The sequence below is a fragment of the Pelodiscus sinensis genome, chromosome 1, assembly GCF_049634645.1.
Source record: "Pelodiscus sinensis isolate JC-2024 chromosome 1, ASM4963464v1, whole genome shotgun sequence".
Lineage (NCBI taxonomy): Eukaryota > Metazoa > Chordata > Testudines > Trionychidae > Pelodiscus > Pelodiscus sinensis.
Genome location: NC_134711.1, coordinates 150,565,288 through 150,584,695, shown reverse-complemented (window position 1 = coordinate 150,584,695; position 19,408 = coordinate 150,565,288). Strand labels below are relative to the sequence as shown.

Sequence of the window (19,408 nt, the reverse complement as noted above, 5' to 3'; positions counted from 1 at the left end):
TGAGAGCTTATAAGAGTGGAAGTATGTCAGCCATTAGACTAAATGGTTGCTGGTGCTCTCCTGATACCAAGATCATCCTGAAGCAGAGTAATGCCAATGGCAACTCATCCCAGTTCTCTGTGACAAAAATGCCAGTAGGGTAGAAGGTGTAAAACTATATACTTTGATGTGGGTAGTGACAAGAAAGGAAATCAGTTTGCTTTCTGTCATGAAAATGAAGATGTTGAGCTGGTAAAATGTTTAGACACTTCCTGATAGGGAATGAAACATGTTTGTAAGGGGCATGTTTTCTCCAACTGAAGACAAGTTAACGGAGGTCTAGGCCATGTTGGTGTGGGTGTAGCCAGTAGAGATTGGAGAGCTATACTGGAAGGATGCCACTTGTAATGATATTGGATAGAAGACAGCCAAGAGGGAAGTCCAAAGATACAGTCCATGGACCAGATGTTGCTGGACCAGTCTGATAGCGTGAGTTTTGGAAGAATGCTGCAGAAAGTTGCCGACCCTTAATAGGGAAGTGGCAAGGACGAAGAAGAATAGATATAGATATGTATTGTATTACATTTAAGTTACAAACATTATATTTATTTGTTGTGATACTTACATGCTGAGTAAATGGTGCAAAGGAAACGAGAGCAGCAACAAAATGAATACAGAAATAATAAAGCTGACAACTAGTAAAGCTGACAGCTAGCATCTGGCAATGCAGATGTGGGCTATGGAAGTGGGGAAGAGGAGGAGATGGATGCATGAGAGTAGTGAGAATTTGGAGAAGAAAAAACATGGTTTTGATATGGAAAATTAAGCCATTATCTTGTGATTTGATGTCCTGAAGTTGAGGCTGCTCAGCAGTTCACAGGGTTGGGCCCTAATGTGACATAATGAAATAAAGTTCCAAAAAACTGGAGCTAAGAGAGAAACATGCAGCATGTTTAGCATCACTGCCTGCTTATTCATTACACTTCCTATAATTGCAATAATCTGAATAACGAGTACAGGCTCTGGGATATTGAATAATGCTGAGGGGATATTTACATACACATATAGAGACTTCAGAAAGCTCTTGTACAATGGACACTCCAATAAATACAAGTAGGAACCTGCTTCTACTGAAGTCAGTCACACAGCTCCCCTGATAAAAGCCCTGCATGTTTTGCAGTGCGTCTAATAAACAGCATTCCTATCTTGCTATGAAAGCTTTATTGAAATGTAAGTGGAACAGTTGTAGGATAATTTTCCTCAGCTTTAAAGTAAATTGTTTAACCTTTAATCACATGTAGGGTGCATGCAAATTATCAGCAATCCTTGCAAATAACCATTCTATCAAAGGGTACAATCGCCATGCATTCTAATTCAAACAGTCTTTGTATATCCCACAAAACATTTTTACTAAACCAGGTTATATTGCAATCTTTTAAAAAGAAAAATTTTAAACACAGTTTACATTTACACTTATTTTCCTAATTGATGTCTTAGTATATTCATTAAAATATTTGTCTTGTACACTAAGGCATTGTCCACACTACCATGTTTTGTCACCAAAAACTGCTTGTTGGTGTCAAAACAGTGAGAATGTTCACTCTGCAATATGACTTTTGTTGGAAAAAATGCCTGTTTTCGGTGACACAAAATGTAGACTCCTATGAGAACCTTTGTTTTCTTTTCCCTCCTTTATTGTTGACAAAGAGCCAAGGTAGACACTTCTGTTTGTATTGTGACAACTGGCTTCTACCAGCATCTCACAATGCCTGCCCTGATTGCTCTGCTCAGTGTTTTGATCTCTGCTGCCCTGCAACCATGTACCCCTCCCCTTTCAAAGCTCCAGAAACTATCTGGTAGCTGAGTAAGCAGCTCCGTTTGGAAAACAAAGATCAAATCATTAGAATACTCCAGTTCTACCATGCACTAGGAACTCAGTGACAGGCAGACTGAGGTTGCAGAGAGGGGTGAAACTGAGGGTAGAGACTGCTGTACTGTTTTGGCATTCCTCAGCACAGAGACCTCAGAAAGCTACTCATGGGGCTGTTCCCGGCAGTTGAGGAGGCTGTGGGAAAACTCTGAGGGAATCCCAAGATGTGCAGGAATCAACTTCTCCTTCCCATGACGTTGCACTGAGATACATACTCACAATGTGTTGCTCACACTGTTGATGGTTCCCCCAATGTGAACATGATCGGTCAACAGAGGGAGCAAGTGTGACCACCCATTGGCGATTTTTGTTTTGTCCACTATTAGGTGTTGACATATGTTTTATCAACAAACCTGGATAGTGTAGACCAGGCCTACACATGATGTGTCCTACATAGCCTTATGTACACAGTGCAATTCTGTTAATCATGCACAGTTGGTATAAATCTAGCTAAAACAACCTTGGAACTGTTAGCAATAATATTGGAGAACTCGGAGGATGGGTTTGGTCAGAGCATTGAAGAAGGAAAAACAGTGGCTCTCTTTAAAAAGGGAACAAGAAGGAGCAGAGAAATTATAGACCATTCAGCCTCACTTTAATACCAGGAAAGATACTGGAACAAATTATTCAACAATCCATTTGTAAACACTTAGAGGATAATAAAGTTATAAGGAAATGCCAGCATGGATTTATCAAGAACAAATCATGTCAAACCAAACTAATTTCCTTTATTGAAAAGGTTATTGGCCTAATGGATGGGTGAAGCAGTAGATACGATAAATCTTGAATTTTGAGTGTAGGGCTTTTGACACTGTTCCAGGTCACATTCTTATAGCAAGCTAGGGAAATGTAGTATAAATGAAGATACTATGAGATGGGTGTACAACTGATTGAAAGGCTGTTCTCAAAGAATAACTATCAGTGGTTTGCTGTCAGACTGCCAGGATGTATCTAGTTGAGTCCTGTAAAGATCTGTCTTTGGTCTGGTACTAGTCAGTATTTCACTAATGACTTAGACAAGAGAGTGGAGAGTATGCTTATAAAATGTATGGGTGACATCAAGCTGGGAGAGCTTGTAAGCATTTTTAAGGATAGGTTTTGAATTCAAAATGACCCTTCACAAATTGGAGAATTGGTCTGAAATCAGCAAGATGAATTTCAGAAAATACAAGAGAAAAATACTATACTTAGGGGGAAAATACCCCAAAGGCACAGCTACAAAATGAGGACTAACTCGCTGTATGGTAGTAATGCTGAAAATGATCTGAGCGGTGAAGTGGATCACAAATGACAGTCAACAGTGTGATGCAGTTGTGAAAAAGGCTGCTGCTGTTCTGAGATTTGTTCATATAAGTGTCATGTCTATCACACAGAAGGTAATTGTCCTGTTCTACTCAGCTTTAGTGGGGCCTCAGATGGAGTACTGTGTCCAATTCTGGCTACTAAAATTTAGGAAAAATGGACAATTTGGAGAAAGTCCTGAGGAGAGCAGCAAACAAGATAAAGTTTAAAAAAACCTGACCTATGTGGAAAGGTTAAAAAAAATTGTCATGTTTATGCTTGAGAAAAGAAGTCTGAGTAATAGTTTTCAAATAAGAGATATTATAAAGAAGAGAAGGATCTATTGTTCAACATGTTCTGTGAAGGCAGGACAGGAAGTAATGGACATAATTGCTGTAAGGGAGATTTAGGTAAGTATTAAGAAAAACTTTCTACCTATAGCAGTAATTAAACACTGCGATAGACTTTCCTGAGAGGTGGTGGAATCCCAGTCATTGGGGGTTTGTTTGTAAGATTAAGTTGGACAAACACCTGTTAGGAGTGGTCTGGGTTTACTGCCAGAGGCTAAAGTTGATGAGCTCTTGAGGTCCCTTCCAGTCCTACATTTTTATGATTTCATGATTCTGTATCACTGATTCACAGGTGTCATGTTATGGAAAGGATCACAACAATTTCAGACACCTTCTAAGAAGACACCTTCTGTTCTTAAGATCAGAATTCTTCCTGTGCCGTTAGAGGTATCATTTATGGAATGAACAGGGCTCAGCAATCCCTGTTTACCCTGGACCATACTTATGTATGGCCTCTATGTGAAATCTCAGAAGTTTGCTCTCTCTGACTAGTCAAGAATCCCCTGAACAGAGGGATTCTTTTGATTGGCTTTTTTGTGTATACTTCCAGCTGCCCGCTGGCCCGCTTGCCATGAAAGACACTGTCATCTTTCTTAACAAGCTCCAAAACAAAGTTTTGATTTGAGTTACATGTTCAAGCAGACTCTTTTTACTCCACCCCATTTGCACATCTTTATTATTTATTGTATTCTCAATAACTGATTAATCAGTAATCCCTGAACTGGCAATTTTCCTATGGAATGGAAAGGATTTATTTTCTGCTGGGGTGTGTTAAGGAATTGAAATGAAATTCTGGTTGGTCTTGCATTTCTTGACATGCCAAAGTGTTTGTTCTGTTAACATTACCCTTCTCCCTGTAAATCAGACATTCTTCTTGGGTTGCATAAAGTTATTTGTGACATGATTAATGCAGCAAGGTTAAAGAGGGATGACGTAGTGGCTCGTGCAAAGTTTACCTGAGAATTATCTCTAGCTCTCTACTGTTTAGTGTCTGTGTGAGTCATGTGCTGACGCATTGCCATCTCCTGTTCTTCAGCGGGGTAAGATCACACTTACCTCATTCTATGCATTTCTTCTTTTCATGCCAGATCTGATTAGAAGCACTTTTGTTTTAAGCCCTATATTTATGAAGCATTAAATATAATTTTTGCAGATAAGTGACCTAGCTTTTAAGCAGAAAGAGCCATTTGATATTTAAGGTTCACGCAACTGTGAAGACTCGGTGGGGATATTGTTGTCCTTAGATGAATTCTGCTTTTATCAACTTTAGCTCTTTTAAAATGCCAGACGATTTAATGATAATAGCTTGACAGCAGTAATGAGCTTCCCTTTAGGACCATATGCAGATATTGGCTTTCATTAGTCATCCTGATAGATGTGTACACACATGAAAGTTTATATTGTAAACACACAGGTAAATTTGTAGCAAAGCCACTAATGTTTCAATCCTGCTGTGGCTTTTCAGGCACCTGAGTTGAGGCCCAGGGAAGCGCACTGTAAATCGATTCCTTAACAAGGTTACAAAAAAGTTTAAGATAGTGGTGAAGATGGAACATGAACTTTATCCCTGCTAAATTTAAAAAACAGCAAATAGTACGGTAGCACTTTAAAGGCTAACAAAACTTGTTAAAAAGTTGACCGGATTTCTGAAGAAGTAGGCAGTGCCCACGAAAACTCATGATACCATCTACATGTTTTGTTAGTCTTTAAAGTGCTACCAGACCATTTGTTGTTTTTTTCCTGTAACAGACTAACTTGGCTACCCCTCTAAAGTTTTTTATCCCTGATGTGTATTAAAATCTTGGATCTTCTCCAGCAGATGGGAGTCAGGCTTGTGATTAGCTTGTGATTAGCTGGCACATGGGATGTGTGGGGGTGTTCAGTATATAACCAGGTGAAGGCTCATGATTTCCCAAGTCTGGGCTTTTTCAGTCTCCTTTTTCTGTTATGTTCTATTCTTCTTTAAGACATCGATTTCGGACAGGCTCTTGGTAGTGTGTACTTGAGAGTTTGCCACTAGATTTGTTAGGCTTAGGGCATAATTCTGAGAGATGCCAACTGGTCTCAAGTTCCATTTAAAGAGATCACTGTGGGCATGAGGACAGTAACCATTGTGCAGAAGGCTTTCAGTCTTTTGTAAGCTTAGTCTTTTCCCTGTATCAGACTATCATGATGTCTTTGGCACACTCATACACCCAAGTTTAGCCTATGGTAGCACTGTGTCTGCAACTATGTGTATAAACAGCACACACTTTTTACACAACATAATCCAAATTAAGTATGGCAGTAGTGAAAAGTTTCAGCCAGCTGTTACTGTTCAACATGTCCATGCCCTAACAGGAGACACAATATGTGGGAAAAGATCTAAAATGTTTGATTTAAAAAAAAAAAAAGACACATTGAAACTTTAAAATGTCTCGTGATTCTTTTTTTTTTTTAACGTGCCAAACTCTTTCTATAAGCGCAGTTTCATAATTAATTTCTTATATTTTTAACAATAAAAAAGAGAGGGAACCAAAGTTTGTGTAGAGCATAGATAATGTTGGGACGGAAATGAATGACATCCCTCAGACTGATGTACGCTTGAAAATGAATGTTACTGTATTTATGAAATAAGTGATCGTGAAATTAAAAATTATTGTAATACATATATTCAAAAAGACAATGTTAAATTTCATGCGCACCTCAACATTGTTTTTACGTTTTTCCTACTTAAAATTATGAAATCTGCATTGGTTTCACTGAGTTATAGATAAAACCGTGAATATGTTAATGTTGAAAGAATTGAAAAATCTAACTCTGCACCATTTACTTGTGTGTGAGGTTTTTACATAATTTTCAGCTTGAGCAATGAAACAAGTCTGATGTGTTGCACTTTCTTGTTCTAATGCTAACATTATGTGAGCTGCAAAAGTTTCAGAAATGTATTATAAGTAGCTTTTCATTGAAATATTTTAAACTTGTTTAAAAAATTGTTTTATTTTTTTTCCTTTTGTTCACTGAAATTAAATTAGTAGCATAAACTTCTTTAATAAAGTAAAAATAAAATATAAATAGATATTTTCACTGTATTATGTAAAAACCTATCACCTGAGATCTTGAGGAAGGACTTCAGCAGCAGCCCAGTTAATTTTCAACAGAAATTTCACTTGGCTACTTGAATTAAGTAGCAAACTATGTGCAAATAGGCCTATTCAGTGTTCCTTATGCAGCCAAAGCCCCTTCCTCATTTCAATGTGAGTTCTGATTAAGGAAGGGCCCAAAAGCAAGAAAGAGATATTACTAAAGACTATCCTGGCTCCAGTAGCTTAATAACAAGGGTAACGAGCCAAAATAACCAAGTTATTTTAATGGACAGGCAAGTTACGTTTATAGTGCATTGTCTGCTATTATATGATTATCTAATTCTTAGTTTCTATAAGGGGTTTGTATACTGCTTATACATGATATGTCTTATTCAGAACAAAAGTAACTTATTTTGTTCATTACTTTATAGTGTCTTGCCTTCTCATGTTGTTTGTCTGTAGCCAGTGCTACACAGTGCTTCACCATCACTATTTTTACTGTAATCATCAGGGTTGTTAATGTCCGAAGTTAAACAGTTTTTCCAGTTCAATGTTTCATTTTTAAAGCTTTTCTTGTGTTCTGTCAAGTGTTTAATATGCAAAAGGGGCCAACAACATTACAGTATCCTTCACTGAAGACATGTCTACACTGCAGTGTTTTTCCAGAAAAACTATACTTCAGCAGCAGCCCAGTTAATTTTCAACGGAAATTTCACTTAGCTCCTTGAATTAAGTAGCAAACCATGTGCAAAAACATTGCTATTGTGTGCTTTTGACAGAACGTCAAAAGAATGGAGGGGTTTTTCCAACAGCAGTAAACCTCTTTCTACAAGGAAGAAGCCTTTTTCCAAAAAAGTTTTTTCGGAAAAAGGCATGTGTGGATGCAGAAGAGGGAGTTCTTTGAAAGAGGCCTCCAGGAAATAACACAGGTGCCCTGGTGGCCACTCAGTTCATGCTAATCACAACTTAAATGCGAGGTAGCATCCAAACAGTGTGGACGTTATCTTTCCAAAAAGCACATTGCTTTTTCCTTGCGCTTTTGCTCTGAGGACACTCTCTTTTGAAATAAGCTTTTCTGGAAGACCTCTTCCGGAAAAGATTCTTCAAAAAAAAACTTGCAGTCTAAATATAGCATGAGTCTCTAAGGCCATGTCTACACAAGGAAACTATTTCTCCATAACTCAATTCAACTTAACTCCCACCTCAACTTGAACCCTAGGAAGCACTGGGGAGTAATTAGTTCGAATAACTCTGGGGAGTAGTTATTTCGAAATAGTGGCATTGGAGTGTCCACACTGCCACTGTTTAAAAATAACTATTTTGAAATTAGTGTTATTCCTTGAGAAAAGCAGGAGTACAGATTTCGAAGTAAAGCAGCCCCTTATTTTGAAATAACGGACTTGGTAATGTGGACCCTCCGCTTATAAATTCAACCTAAGGGGGATTATTTTGAAATAAAGCCCTAGTATAGAGCAGGACTAAAAGAAACACTGTGCTATTTCCTCAAAAAAAAAAAAAAAAAAAGCAGAAAAAAATCTTTTATTAATGGGAGCAAGTGTTGTATTTCTATTGCCATTTGCAGTGTATAAATCACAATGGTGTAGTAATAAGACTAAAGGGAGGATGCAGATGACGTATGTATCTTTGTTAGATGGCATTACTCTTATGTGCTGTAGAGAATCCATGAAATCTGCTCTTCAATTGTTAGCTTAGCTTGCTCCCATAAATAAAAGGTGGATTTTTTTAGCACTCTTAGTATGTAAATTAATCATATGAGCAAAAAAACAACAAACATGACCCAAAACGAAACCAATAGAATTACACAACTGGTGCCATATATCATAAGGAAGGGGAAAGGAAATGATATTAAAGGAAGGACAGACAATCTTAAGCAGATAGAAACAGAGCTGCCAAAACCAGGATGCAGATACTCTTGGCAGTCAAGTGCATGCCAGTCAGTGGCAGTGTACAGATGTAATGTGGCTGAAAGATACGAAGAGAAGCAGTGCTAGAACCTAGAGTCAGAATCCAACATGCAAAGCACAGTATTTTACTGAGGAGAGTCATGTGTTGGGTCAGATTGCTCCCTTCTCAACTGTATCATTAGGATCTTGATTGAAAGTTCCAATAGAAAATGCAGTATTAATTACAGCAGCTTTGACTATCTGTGTTATAATTTGTGTGTGGGGTGGGGGGACATATGGCACCACCTTATCTGCCTCCTTTTAAGATTGCTTTTCCTTCTCCTTCTTGTGAAAGGGAGCATTAACCATGTTCGAAATGCCTGGCTACTGAGAAAAAGATATGCTCTAATGACCTGAGCACTGGACAAGGAGCCAGGAATGCCCAAGTTCTTTGAACACCAACACTCCGTTTGGCTTGGCTATGATGCTTGATATCTTTCTGTCTCAATAACTGTGTGTGAAATGGAGATGATAATATTATCAATAGTAGGAACATATAGGGGAAAATGAATCACAATTCCCTCCTTTTTGTTTTCCATTTAGTTTTCACTAATATTTCAAATTTCCAAAGAATTCCAAACCCCCAAAATTTCCAGTACTGTTGTTTACTGTTTGTCAAGTACTTTGAAGGTGAAAAAAGCAAAATATTATATGAATGAAATAAAACTATCGCTTATATCATGTTGTGAGAGATAACACTCAGTATACAAAAATCAGGAAAGAGACAGGACTTAATTCCGGGGCAGATGTAGTGTGGGACTGTAACTTTAGCAAAATGTGTTGGGCATTAAGGCCCTGAGCTGGGGCTATGCCACATGGTTTATAGATAAAGCCCATTTCTCTCGCTCTGCTCCCATTTCCCTTCCTTTCTCAATTTTGTGTATTTACACTGTAAGCTGTTGGGGGCAAGTGCTTTCTCTTATGTGTTTGGGCAGTACTAATTGCTCAATGATAATTCACAATTAAATGCAATATGCCAAGCTACATTACTTACAGCAATGAGATTTAAAAGGTCATTGGACTGTCTGGTTTAGTGGGGACGGCTAGATTGTACATTTTTGTTAGGTTTGAGGATTCTGTAATTTTTTTTTTCCATTGAAAGCATGTCCTTTATTTTATTGAGCCAGCATCCCTCTGTTAGGTATGCATGAGGTTTTTTAGCCAGGAATCTGTTGTTGTTTCTCCTACAAGACTTTTATCCTGGGGTAGTCCCTCCCTGTATGTGTGAAGTGTCAGCAGAGGTCTGTATCTATTTACTGTTACTACTGCAAGAAACTGCTTCGGAGAATAGGAAAACCCCTTTCATAATTTAAATATTACTTGATCTATAAAACAAAGTCTTTAAAAAAAATCCAGCCCCTCACCATCAGAAGTGTTTCTATCTGTTTATTTTATTCAGGTTACTCTTTCTCCTTCCCTAAACTTAGGCTTTCTTGTCCACTTCACTGTGCATAGAGCAGCTACCAAATGCTACAGACCATGAGGAGGAACTGAGCTGTGGTAGATGACAGGCTAAGGTGCTCGCCTACAAGCCTGCATACAGTGGGTTTTTGTCTCAATCTTTCTCAAAGGCAATCATATGCAGTGTTAGCCAGATCCCTCCCTTGGATCCCAATGTCTCTAATAATGAGGTGCCATAAGCATTTTAGTGTAGGGGAACTTTGATAAAGAGGAGCCTTGTGATAAAGGAAGCAGCAGATATCACCAATATGATTAACTTAATGTGCTCTCATTTGAAAGCTTACATGTCTACTTTAAGATGAGACATGATTTGGAGCTATCAAGTGGTGCTGTTGCCATAGAAATGAGGGCAAACAGTGACACGATCCACACGTTACACCTTGAAATGAGGGCAAACAGTGCACTTTGAAATACAGGTTGAACCTCCTAAATCCAGGACTCTCTAGTCTGGCGGCATCCATGGTCTGAGGGTACGTCTAGACTACATGCCTCTGGCGACAGAGGTGTGTACGTTAGACTACCCGGCATAGGAATATGAAGCAGCCATTTAAATAATCGCCACTTCATTTATATTTAAATGGCTGCCGCGCTGAGCCGATCAGCTGTTTGTTGGCTCAGCGGGGTAGTCTGGACGCTCCGCGGTCGACATCAAAGGCATTTGTTGACCTCCCAGGTATGCCCTGGGATCGGCTCAGCGCGGCAGCCTTTTAAATTTAAATGAAGCGGCGATTATTTAAATGGCTGCTTCATTTTCCTATGCTGTGTAGTCTAATCTACACGCCTCTGTCGCCAGAGGCACGTAATCTAGACGTACCCTCAGAGAGCCCTGGTGCTCAGGAGCGCAAGCCGGTCAGGAGTCCAGTGGCAGGGAGCCCCACTATCGGTAAAGGTGAGCCCCATTCTTGGGGAGGCAGCCGTGGAACTCCATCCTGGCGCGGCAGCAGTGGGGCAGCCATGGAGTTCCAGAGAGACCTGGGAAGCCCTGGCCAGGTAGGACAGAAGCACAACCACAGCGGCTGGGGAACTCTGTTCCCAGAGAGTCCCAGTTGGCTGGCAGCAGAGGGCCAGAGCCCAGCCCAAGCCCTGTAGCAGTAGGGCTGGAGCCAAGTGGCAGTGGGACTGGAGTGGAGCCAGCTGGAGGGGTGGGGGGGGGGGGCAGTGTTCTGGGAGGCCGGTGGAAGGGCACATCCCCTTATCCAGCAAATTCCCTCATTCAGGACGGGTCAGGTCCTGAGGGTGCCAGACCAGGGACGTCCAACCTGTATTGTTCCTGTTAGTTTAATGACTCTGTACTTTATTTCAAGACACAACATTGGATTTCTGTGTGGCTTCAAGGCATCCCAATAATCTAAAGGATAAAATAAAATCTAGTAGTCCGTGTGTACAGGTATCATTGAAATGTAGGCTTGCAGATGCCATGACTAGTCAACATCACCATTGCCACCTTATTTAGCGTTATGATCTCAGTGCGTTGCCATCATCTTCATTGCGTTAACATGTACACAGTTCTTTGCAGGGACTGGGCTCTTGACACACAGGCAGTAGTTCACCATCCACTTTTTTCCATCTGTGTTGCTGGGTTGATCCAACATTTGATCCAACATTTCACCTAAGTGTGAAAGAATCCAGATCTCGTTTGCAAAGATGCTCTTTAGACATCTTCTTCAAACCAGCCTTCACAGGTGTTAGTTGAGCTAGTGATTTGTCCTTTTTGAAGGTGAGATGGAGGTGCAAGCAATTCAAGTGTCCGTTTTGTTTCCTACGGTGGTCATACAGAACAATTATCAACTTTCCTGTTGCAGAAATTGCAGCTTGTCAGTCACTCTCTCCCAGTTTGGCAACAGTTCCCCCCCCCCCAATATAAAATAGGGAAGTGACAAAGTCATATTCTGTTAATGCGTGTAAAGGAGGGAGTATGTTGCAGAAGTCAGGAGTGAGTGCATCACAAATGACATGCAGAAGTATGAAGTGACTGTCACAATCAACGTCCAGACACCCCAATTGGAGAAACACAAAGAATGAGAAATTGAATCAGCTGGCTGTGTACATTGTTGTTGTGTATAAGAATATGCCAAAGAGAGTGTTTTGTGAATGCTTGTAATGTTTTCAATTGGCTGGTCATTATAAGCTATGTGACAGACTGTGGTTGTAAATATGTGTCTTTACGTTTATAGACTAGCCGCATGCTCATGACTGGTTTTACAATTTCAGGTACAACTCATAGTAGCAAGGGTCTTCTCCAAAGCCAGCTATTTACATGAAGCTAACTTTATGCACCACTCCATTGGCCAGCCAGGAGTAGACAATGGTGGACCGTTAGAGTTAAGGGGAAAACATTGATATAATATGAAACTGAAAAGAAAACCCCATGGGCCATGTCTACTCTATCACTCATGTCAGCAAAACATATGTCACTCAAGGGTGTGAAAAATTCACCCAAAGTCACGTAAGTTTTGCTGATGGGAGTGCTCATATGACACAGCTGCTACCACTTGTTTAGGTGGTTTTATGCTGTTAACAAGAGAATCTGCCAATTTAGTGCAGCTGCATGAGTGATCTTACAGTGATGCAGCTGCATCGGTACAGCTGTGCTGCTGTAAGGTCACTTGTGTAGACATGTTCTTAGATTATGGCTACGCTAAAGAGCTTACACGGCTAGTGCAGATGCTAAGCCAATGAGAGAACTTTTTCATCAGCTTAAGTACTTCAGCCCCTGTGAGTGGCAATAGCTGTATTGGTGAGAGAAGCTCTCCTGTTGATATAGCCCTGTCCATATCAGTGGTTCGGTGAGTGTAACTTACATCACACAGTGGGACTGGCGTATGCACACCCCTGAGCAACACAACCACAGTCTGAGAGAAAGAAAGGAAAACCTGCAGATCCTTAAAAGACAAGGGGTTTGAAATGAAGGACATCTAGGTGGAGCGCTGTCTGTACCGATATTCCTTTTTGTGATAGAACTACATTAGAAACTGTTCAGAGGAAATAGGTAATGTATTAGAAAAAGATATTTAGCTAATATAGTAATTTAAAACATGAGGTTCTGTCTTTGTTTATTTTCTGTGTGACTTGTCTCTGTTTGCTTTCCGCTGACTCTCATATTTGAATCTGTCATTTTTCTATCAAAAACACCCTTTGTTTATTTTTATCCCGATTAGTTCCTTGTTGTGCACATTGTGTGTGTGTGTGTGAGAGAGAGAGAGAGAGAGAGAGAGAGAGAGAGAGAAAGAAAGAACTGATAACTGGGGGCAAGTTTCATTCCATTGAGGGTGATGAACCCACGTGGGGAAAAGTCTGAGTGTTTGGTAATTAAGAACTAGGGATAAATGGATCTGTAGAGACATGGGACTGGAATGGCTTCTTGGGCCACCCTGCAAAGAGTAAGTAGGCTGATGGAAGACACTATGAAACCTCTTCTGTATACTTATAGGCTACCCCAGTAGCTACCCTATGGCTGCGTCTAGACTGGCATGATTTTCCGCAGATGCTTTTAACGGAAAAGTTTTTCCGTTAAAAGCATTTGCGGAAATGAGTGTCTAGATTGGCACGGATGCTTTTCCGCAAAAGCACTCTTTGCGGAAAAGCGTCTGTGCCAATCTAGATGCGGTTTTGCGCAAGAAAGCCCCGATCGCCATTTTCACCATTGGGGCTTTTTTGCACAAAACAGTTTTTAGCTGTCTACACTGGCGCTCTTGTGCAACAACATTTCTGGAAAAGGGCTTTTGCCCGAACGGGAACATCAAAGCATTTGCGCAAGAAGCACTGATTATGGACAGTAGAACATCAGTGCTTTTGTACAAAATCAAGTGGCCGCTGTAGACAGCTGGCAAGTTTTTGCACAAAAGCAGCGCTTTTGTGGAAAAACGTGCCAGTTTAGACGCAGCCATAGGGTAGCTACTGGTGTCAGGGCTTGGATTTGTATCAGCATAGTAAGAAGCACCCCAAGTAACAAGGCTCCTTTGCAGCCAAGGGGAGCCATGGGAAGCGGTGTGGGCTGGGCCACTGTTTCCCACGGCTCCCCTGGGCTGCAAAGAGTGAAACGGAGCCAATAGGAGCCACGAGGCTCTGTGGCCAAGGCTCTGGTAAATAAACAAACCGGGGCAGCCAATTAATTTGTTTCTCAAAGTGATTCTGCGGAACACTTTCAGAAATACCGTTCTACTAGACATACTAGGTGCAGCACTGTATGTACAAAAGCTCATAAATCGAATAGCATTACATTAGGTATTCACATACGTTTATATCTACCCACTAGGCAGTACAATCTACCCACTAGGCAGTACAAACTGAGGGCATGGAATATACTCCTGTTGGTGCCGAGTCTTCAGTGAGACTGACTGGTCATCAAATTTCAGTAAAAAAATAGAGAAAACTTGTGAGATTCTTTAAGAATTAAGAATATGTGATGTGAAAACTTTTCATGTTAGCTTATCACAAAATGTTGATATTCACCATTTTTGCCACATGCTAAATAGTGCTGTCATTTCTGGGAGAAAATAAATCTTGCTCATGCAAAACCAATAGAAATATTTTAATACATTCTCTTTTGGTGGCTTTGACCAATAAACATCACATTAAAGAAATAAAATTAACTTAAATAGTAAAATCTGTAGACATAGTCATACTGCAACATGGCTAGAATTATTTTAAAAAAGGGGACACTTTTTTCATTTGGGGTACCATTGTTTCATCTCTCCTACAGGCATGCAGCACCACTTGCTAGCTCTACATCATGCCTCATCTAAATGGACATAAAAATAAGCTTTCAAGTAATATATGATGTGTGTAATGTGGGTGCATTAAACTCCAAAAAATATGACTCTTTTTGGAGACTTGCCATATACTTACTGAACAAATAAAGCGTCTCTAAAACATCATTGCACATGGAGATTTTAATGTAAAAATATAGGAACAGTCCTGTTCAGATTTCTCAATGAAGGACCTTCATTGCCAGCAGGCAAGCTCTCTCTTAAGTGACCATCTGAAAGTCTCCACATGTGGGTCTCAGTACAGTTTTGTTAGCATTTTAGTTGAACCCCCAGCTCTATTAAGTAACTTAAAAAAACACCACCACCCTAGTCCTTTGGCTTTCACTGTACTAATGCAAAATTTCTTTTATTGCTTGTTTGAATATATTAGTGGTCTCCCTGTTAATGTTAATTTCTTGATCAAAGGAATGGCAATTTCATGTTCTTGTTTTCTTTGGGCTGTTCCATGGTTATTATGATATCCACCATTCCCTATATTGGAATTACTGTGTTTTTAAAGTGTGATATAGGAAGAAGGAGTGATCATTCTTACTTTTCTTAATTTTAGGTAAGAACACTTCTTGCAACATGCTTGTGCCTTTGGTGGAGTTTCTCATGTGGTAAAGTATTCATTGATCTTTATTAAAAGCTTCGTGCTTTCTGCTTTTCAAAGTCGGACTTGCATGGTTCTCTGAACCGTAGCAAAAAACATGAAGGACACGATGACTGCCAAGTAATTATACATGTTCTTAAATGCTTGTTGTAAGGGCATTTGTAAGTTTCACATCAAATGCTTTTGTTGTTTTTTAACCAGTTTTCAGTGTTAAAAATATAAGGATATTAAAGAAGTTTATAATTAGCAGGTACAGGTGAGTCTGCAACTTGTTTAGGCCTTATTTCCTGGAGATACTTAGGGACATGGATAGTATAGGATTTCTCTTCTGCATAAACTTAAGCACATGTTTAACATGAGACAGATTTAATGAAGAGACAAAGAATTGCAAAAGTAAGATTTCAAACTCTTGCTCTTTCGAGTAGAGAAGTCTTATAGGTCATTATTTTATGGATTCTTTAGCAGTGGAAGGGTTCTTTCTGCAATATTTCCCCTCCCCCCACCAGTATGGACTCTAGAATTAACGATTGTATGTTGTGATGATAGATTTATAGGGACAAAACCATTCATTTAGAAATAGCCACTGGTCCTTCTAGTGAGAGGAGAATTGGTACATTGTGGAGAGTAATGCAACTATAAATATAATTTCCTGTGTATTGGACACATTTGCCAGTTGCTGGAATGTTTTTTAGAAAAGAGATCTTGTCTGATCACAGTTCACAATTATGGAAATTGAGTTGGTTGAGAACAGCAGGCCATTTCTTTTTGCCAAGGATACTGTACATTGGTACATAGTGTTGCAGTGCTGATGTTTGTTTTTTCTGTATCTATATAGTTTTAATTAATCAGCAAGAGGCCCAGACATGAGGTAATGTTGGAAAGAGGCATTTTAAATCCTCAATTCTTCACAAAGAGTTATGGAAACACTGATACTGCTATCTCCTTGGTCAAAACCATGTGTCACTTAGACAGTATGTAGCTGTTGGCATCTAAGGCAATTGAGAGCACATTTTCTGCAGTCTGTACATACTGTGTATTCATTTGAGTTTTGTACATTTATAAAGGACAGCAAATAAAGAAGTAATGCAACACATGCTGGGAAATGAGATCTCCTGATCTTTAAATTATGCCATCTGAATATCCATAGATTTTAGGGCTAGGCAAGATCTTTATGTTCATCTACTCTGGCCTCCTGCATAACACAGGCTAAAGAACTTCATCCTGCAGTCAAATAATTATTGGAAAAGACTTACTTGGAATTTAGCCATAACACTCCACGAAAATCAGTGCAAGTTGTGTGGCTAAGTCCTCTAATGCTCAGAAGATGCAGGCATGCTTCTTTTCTGTGCTTTTGCCTGTTAGATGGCTTGATGGTATTCTCTGGTTAACACTATAGAGTCTGTCACATTCTGGGAGCATGTTGTTCATTGTTGCCAGTAAAGGGCAGGAGATTTTTATGCTGATCTTTGCTGGCACCAGAAACTCCAAGCCCTACCTTGCCATTTGGCTTTTGTACATACATATTTCCCCTGCGGACTATTTCTGATTTTCCTGAAACTATCTGGATGAATTTGTGGTAAGGAAGGTGGAATGCTCTTCCTATGAGAGGGACCCCTGAACCTGTATTATTGGTGAGCATCTGTTCTGGGTTGTGCAGTATTTGGCCTGAAATGCACATACAGTTTGTATACATACACTATCCAGAGTGCAGCCATCTATGTATGTGTGTAATTTTCTTTAACCCGTATTCCACGGGTGGCCAAACTGGAACGTGTAGCTCTTTTACCGTTAAAATGTGGCTCACAGAACCCTCCCATTCTCTGTCTACCAACGTGGGGGGAGGGGCAGTTTCAGGGCTTCTTCCGTGAGATGTGTGTGGCTAGAGTCCTTCTGCCAGAAACCCACTGATGCCTGCTGAGAGTGGGGCCCAATTAAAGGTTCACTTCCTCTTCCCAACAGCTCTACTTATGCCCCAAACGCACCCTTCCTTTTACCTTCAGTGGCCCATCCCTGCAGGTTCCAGGTATTAGCTGTGTGGGAAGGGGGAGCTGCAGGAAGAGGCCACTACTTTAGCTCCACAGGGAGAGGCAGCAGCAAAAGCAGGGTCTCTCTGCAGCCCTCAGCTGTTTGCTGATACCTCTCTTTTAGGGCCCTAGCTTCCAGCTTGCCAACTCCAGCAACTGCCTAATAGGGAAGGGCCTAGGAGCACTATGTGTCTGAAGGGGTCCAGTAAACCCCGGCAAAAAATCTGGTGTGGGACGTGATCCTCCATAACTGCATGTGTCAGCTCTAGCATCTGCCCAGCAGAGGAAAGGATGTCTCAGGGCTTTAGCCCCATGAAAGATGCTTGCCAGGGCTCGGGGCTTAAGTCCTGAGCCCCGGAAGGCGCACCCTGGTTTTCAAACTTCTAAAGGTTGTCGTATGCTGCTCGGAGGGTCGGTAAGATTGGCCACCCCAGCTATATTCCATTAGCTTTTAGTCAATTGGCTTTCTGTAAGCACAGATAGAATAGAGGTGATCCTATGAAGCATTGTAAGACTTTTGGGAAGGCTGTTTTCTTTATGGCTTATGCAGGTGCTCTACTGTGGAGTCAAGATAACAAGAAAGCAATTAGAAATTCAGCAGCTTGATTAGTCCTGTTCTGTCTGTTATAGCATTTAAATTGAAAGAACTGTTTTTGATTTTAAAAAATGCAGTAAGAGTGTGTTATGTAGCTCACAATCTTAAAGTATTTTTTTAAAGTAAGTTTAATCCAAATCCTTCCCATTAAAATGTGATCTTTTAAATTTTACTCTAAATATTTTGTTTCCTTGTTTTCAAGGTCTTTGAATGTTCCTATTCGTACAGACATTTCCCTCTTGCTAGTATGTTGAAAGAGTTAAATGCAGGCTTAAAGTACTAATACATTACATCATTTGTTCTATAGAACTTATATTTTCTACTAGGTTACTAATTTACTGCCAGAAACATGACTCAGAAGATCAATAGCATGCAATCTGTACAAGTTTACACAAGAGAATGAAAATATTTCATTTTATAAGGATAGGGCTTCAAATGCATGTTACAAAAATAGGTCTGTGGCTTTGCTCTGGGGAGGACACCTCTTAATTTTTACTATTGCTTGCAGAAGTAATTTTGGGAAATCCTGGGGTTTTGTTAGAAGATCATTGGTCACTTCCTGGTGATGAGAGGAAACATTTATGATAGTGGTCCCAAAGATTATTCATTATGTTTCTGGCCTGACTGGTAGTCATTTCAAAGCAAATTTACTTTACAAACTAGTTTATTATGGCATACTATAATAGAAATGAGACTTAAGGTTTCTTTCTTTGATTCTTTTAATTACATATCAGACTAACAGGAGCAATAGTTCACATATTAGATATTGGCCATTGTTCAAAAAATGGTTTATATTAGATGAAGAAGCAGGAAGACAAGTGTTTTGGGGAAAATGTGGAAGAGCTTGAGAGAAGATCTTGATTCAATAATTCTGGGCCAGTACGTATCCCTGATAGGGTTATTCCCACACAGGGGCATGGAAAATTTTCGGACTGATTACCATAGCATGTATAATTTCACGAAGTGTGTGGGGTTTGCTCCCCCTCATGCAACTAGCTTGGAATGCCACCCTCATAAACAAGCAAAAACCTAAAGATTCACAAGTCCTTTGCCTTCAAACTGAGCCCTAGCTCCCCTGAGGCTTTTTGACAATAAGAATCCCTGTCTAACCCAAAACTTGCCTGAAAGAAGAACGGGCAGCTGCAGAAGAGAAATCTTGTGATGCTGATGCCCACCAGGACAATTTGAAATTACCCCCTTTTTTTCCTTGCAGGGGAAGGGAAAAACAATATAATAGAGAGGAGCCATTCTGGTCTTTCCCGTACGTGGGCCTCAAGACCTACACAACTTCTCCAAAAGCTTCTTTGAGATTGTAGAATTAAGATTAATGATGTCACTGAAATCGCTTCCTCCCACCTTTATGCTCCTTGCTCATGTACAAAGTTTTACAGTACATTG

The 19,408-nt window shown here is 40.0% G+C and overlaps 2 protein-coding genes across 6 annotated transcripts in view; one reads left to right on the top strand and one right to left on the bottom strand.

The window, feature by feature from the left end:
• The window catches only part of CMSS1 (cms1 ribosomal small subunit homolog), a 352,914-nt gene that overhangs the window by 185,904 nt on the left and 147,602 nt on the right, over positions 1–19,408 (top strand). The window contains exon 2 of one of the 3 annotated variants that reach the window (XM_075915140.1): positions 15,347–15,398. The exons of the other annotated variants lie outside the window; for them this stretch is intronic. Within the exon in view, the coding sequence (XP_075771255.1) occupies positions 15,347–15,398 (52 nt within the window). The remainder of the gene's footprint in view (positions 1–15,346; positions 15,399–19,408) is intronic. 3 annotated transcript variants of the gene reach the window in all.
• The window catches only part of FILIP1L (filamin A interacting protein 1 like), a 294,587-nt gene that overhangs the window by 172,566 nt on the left and 102,613 nt on the right, over positions 1–19,408 (bottom strand). The gene's annotated exons all lie outside the window — the stretch shown is intronic.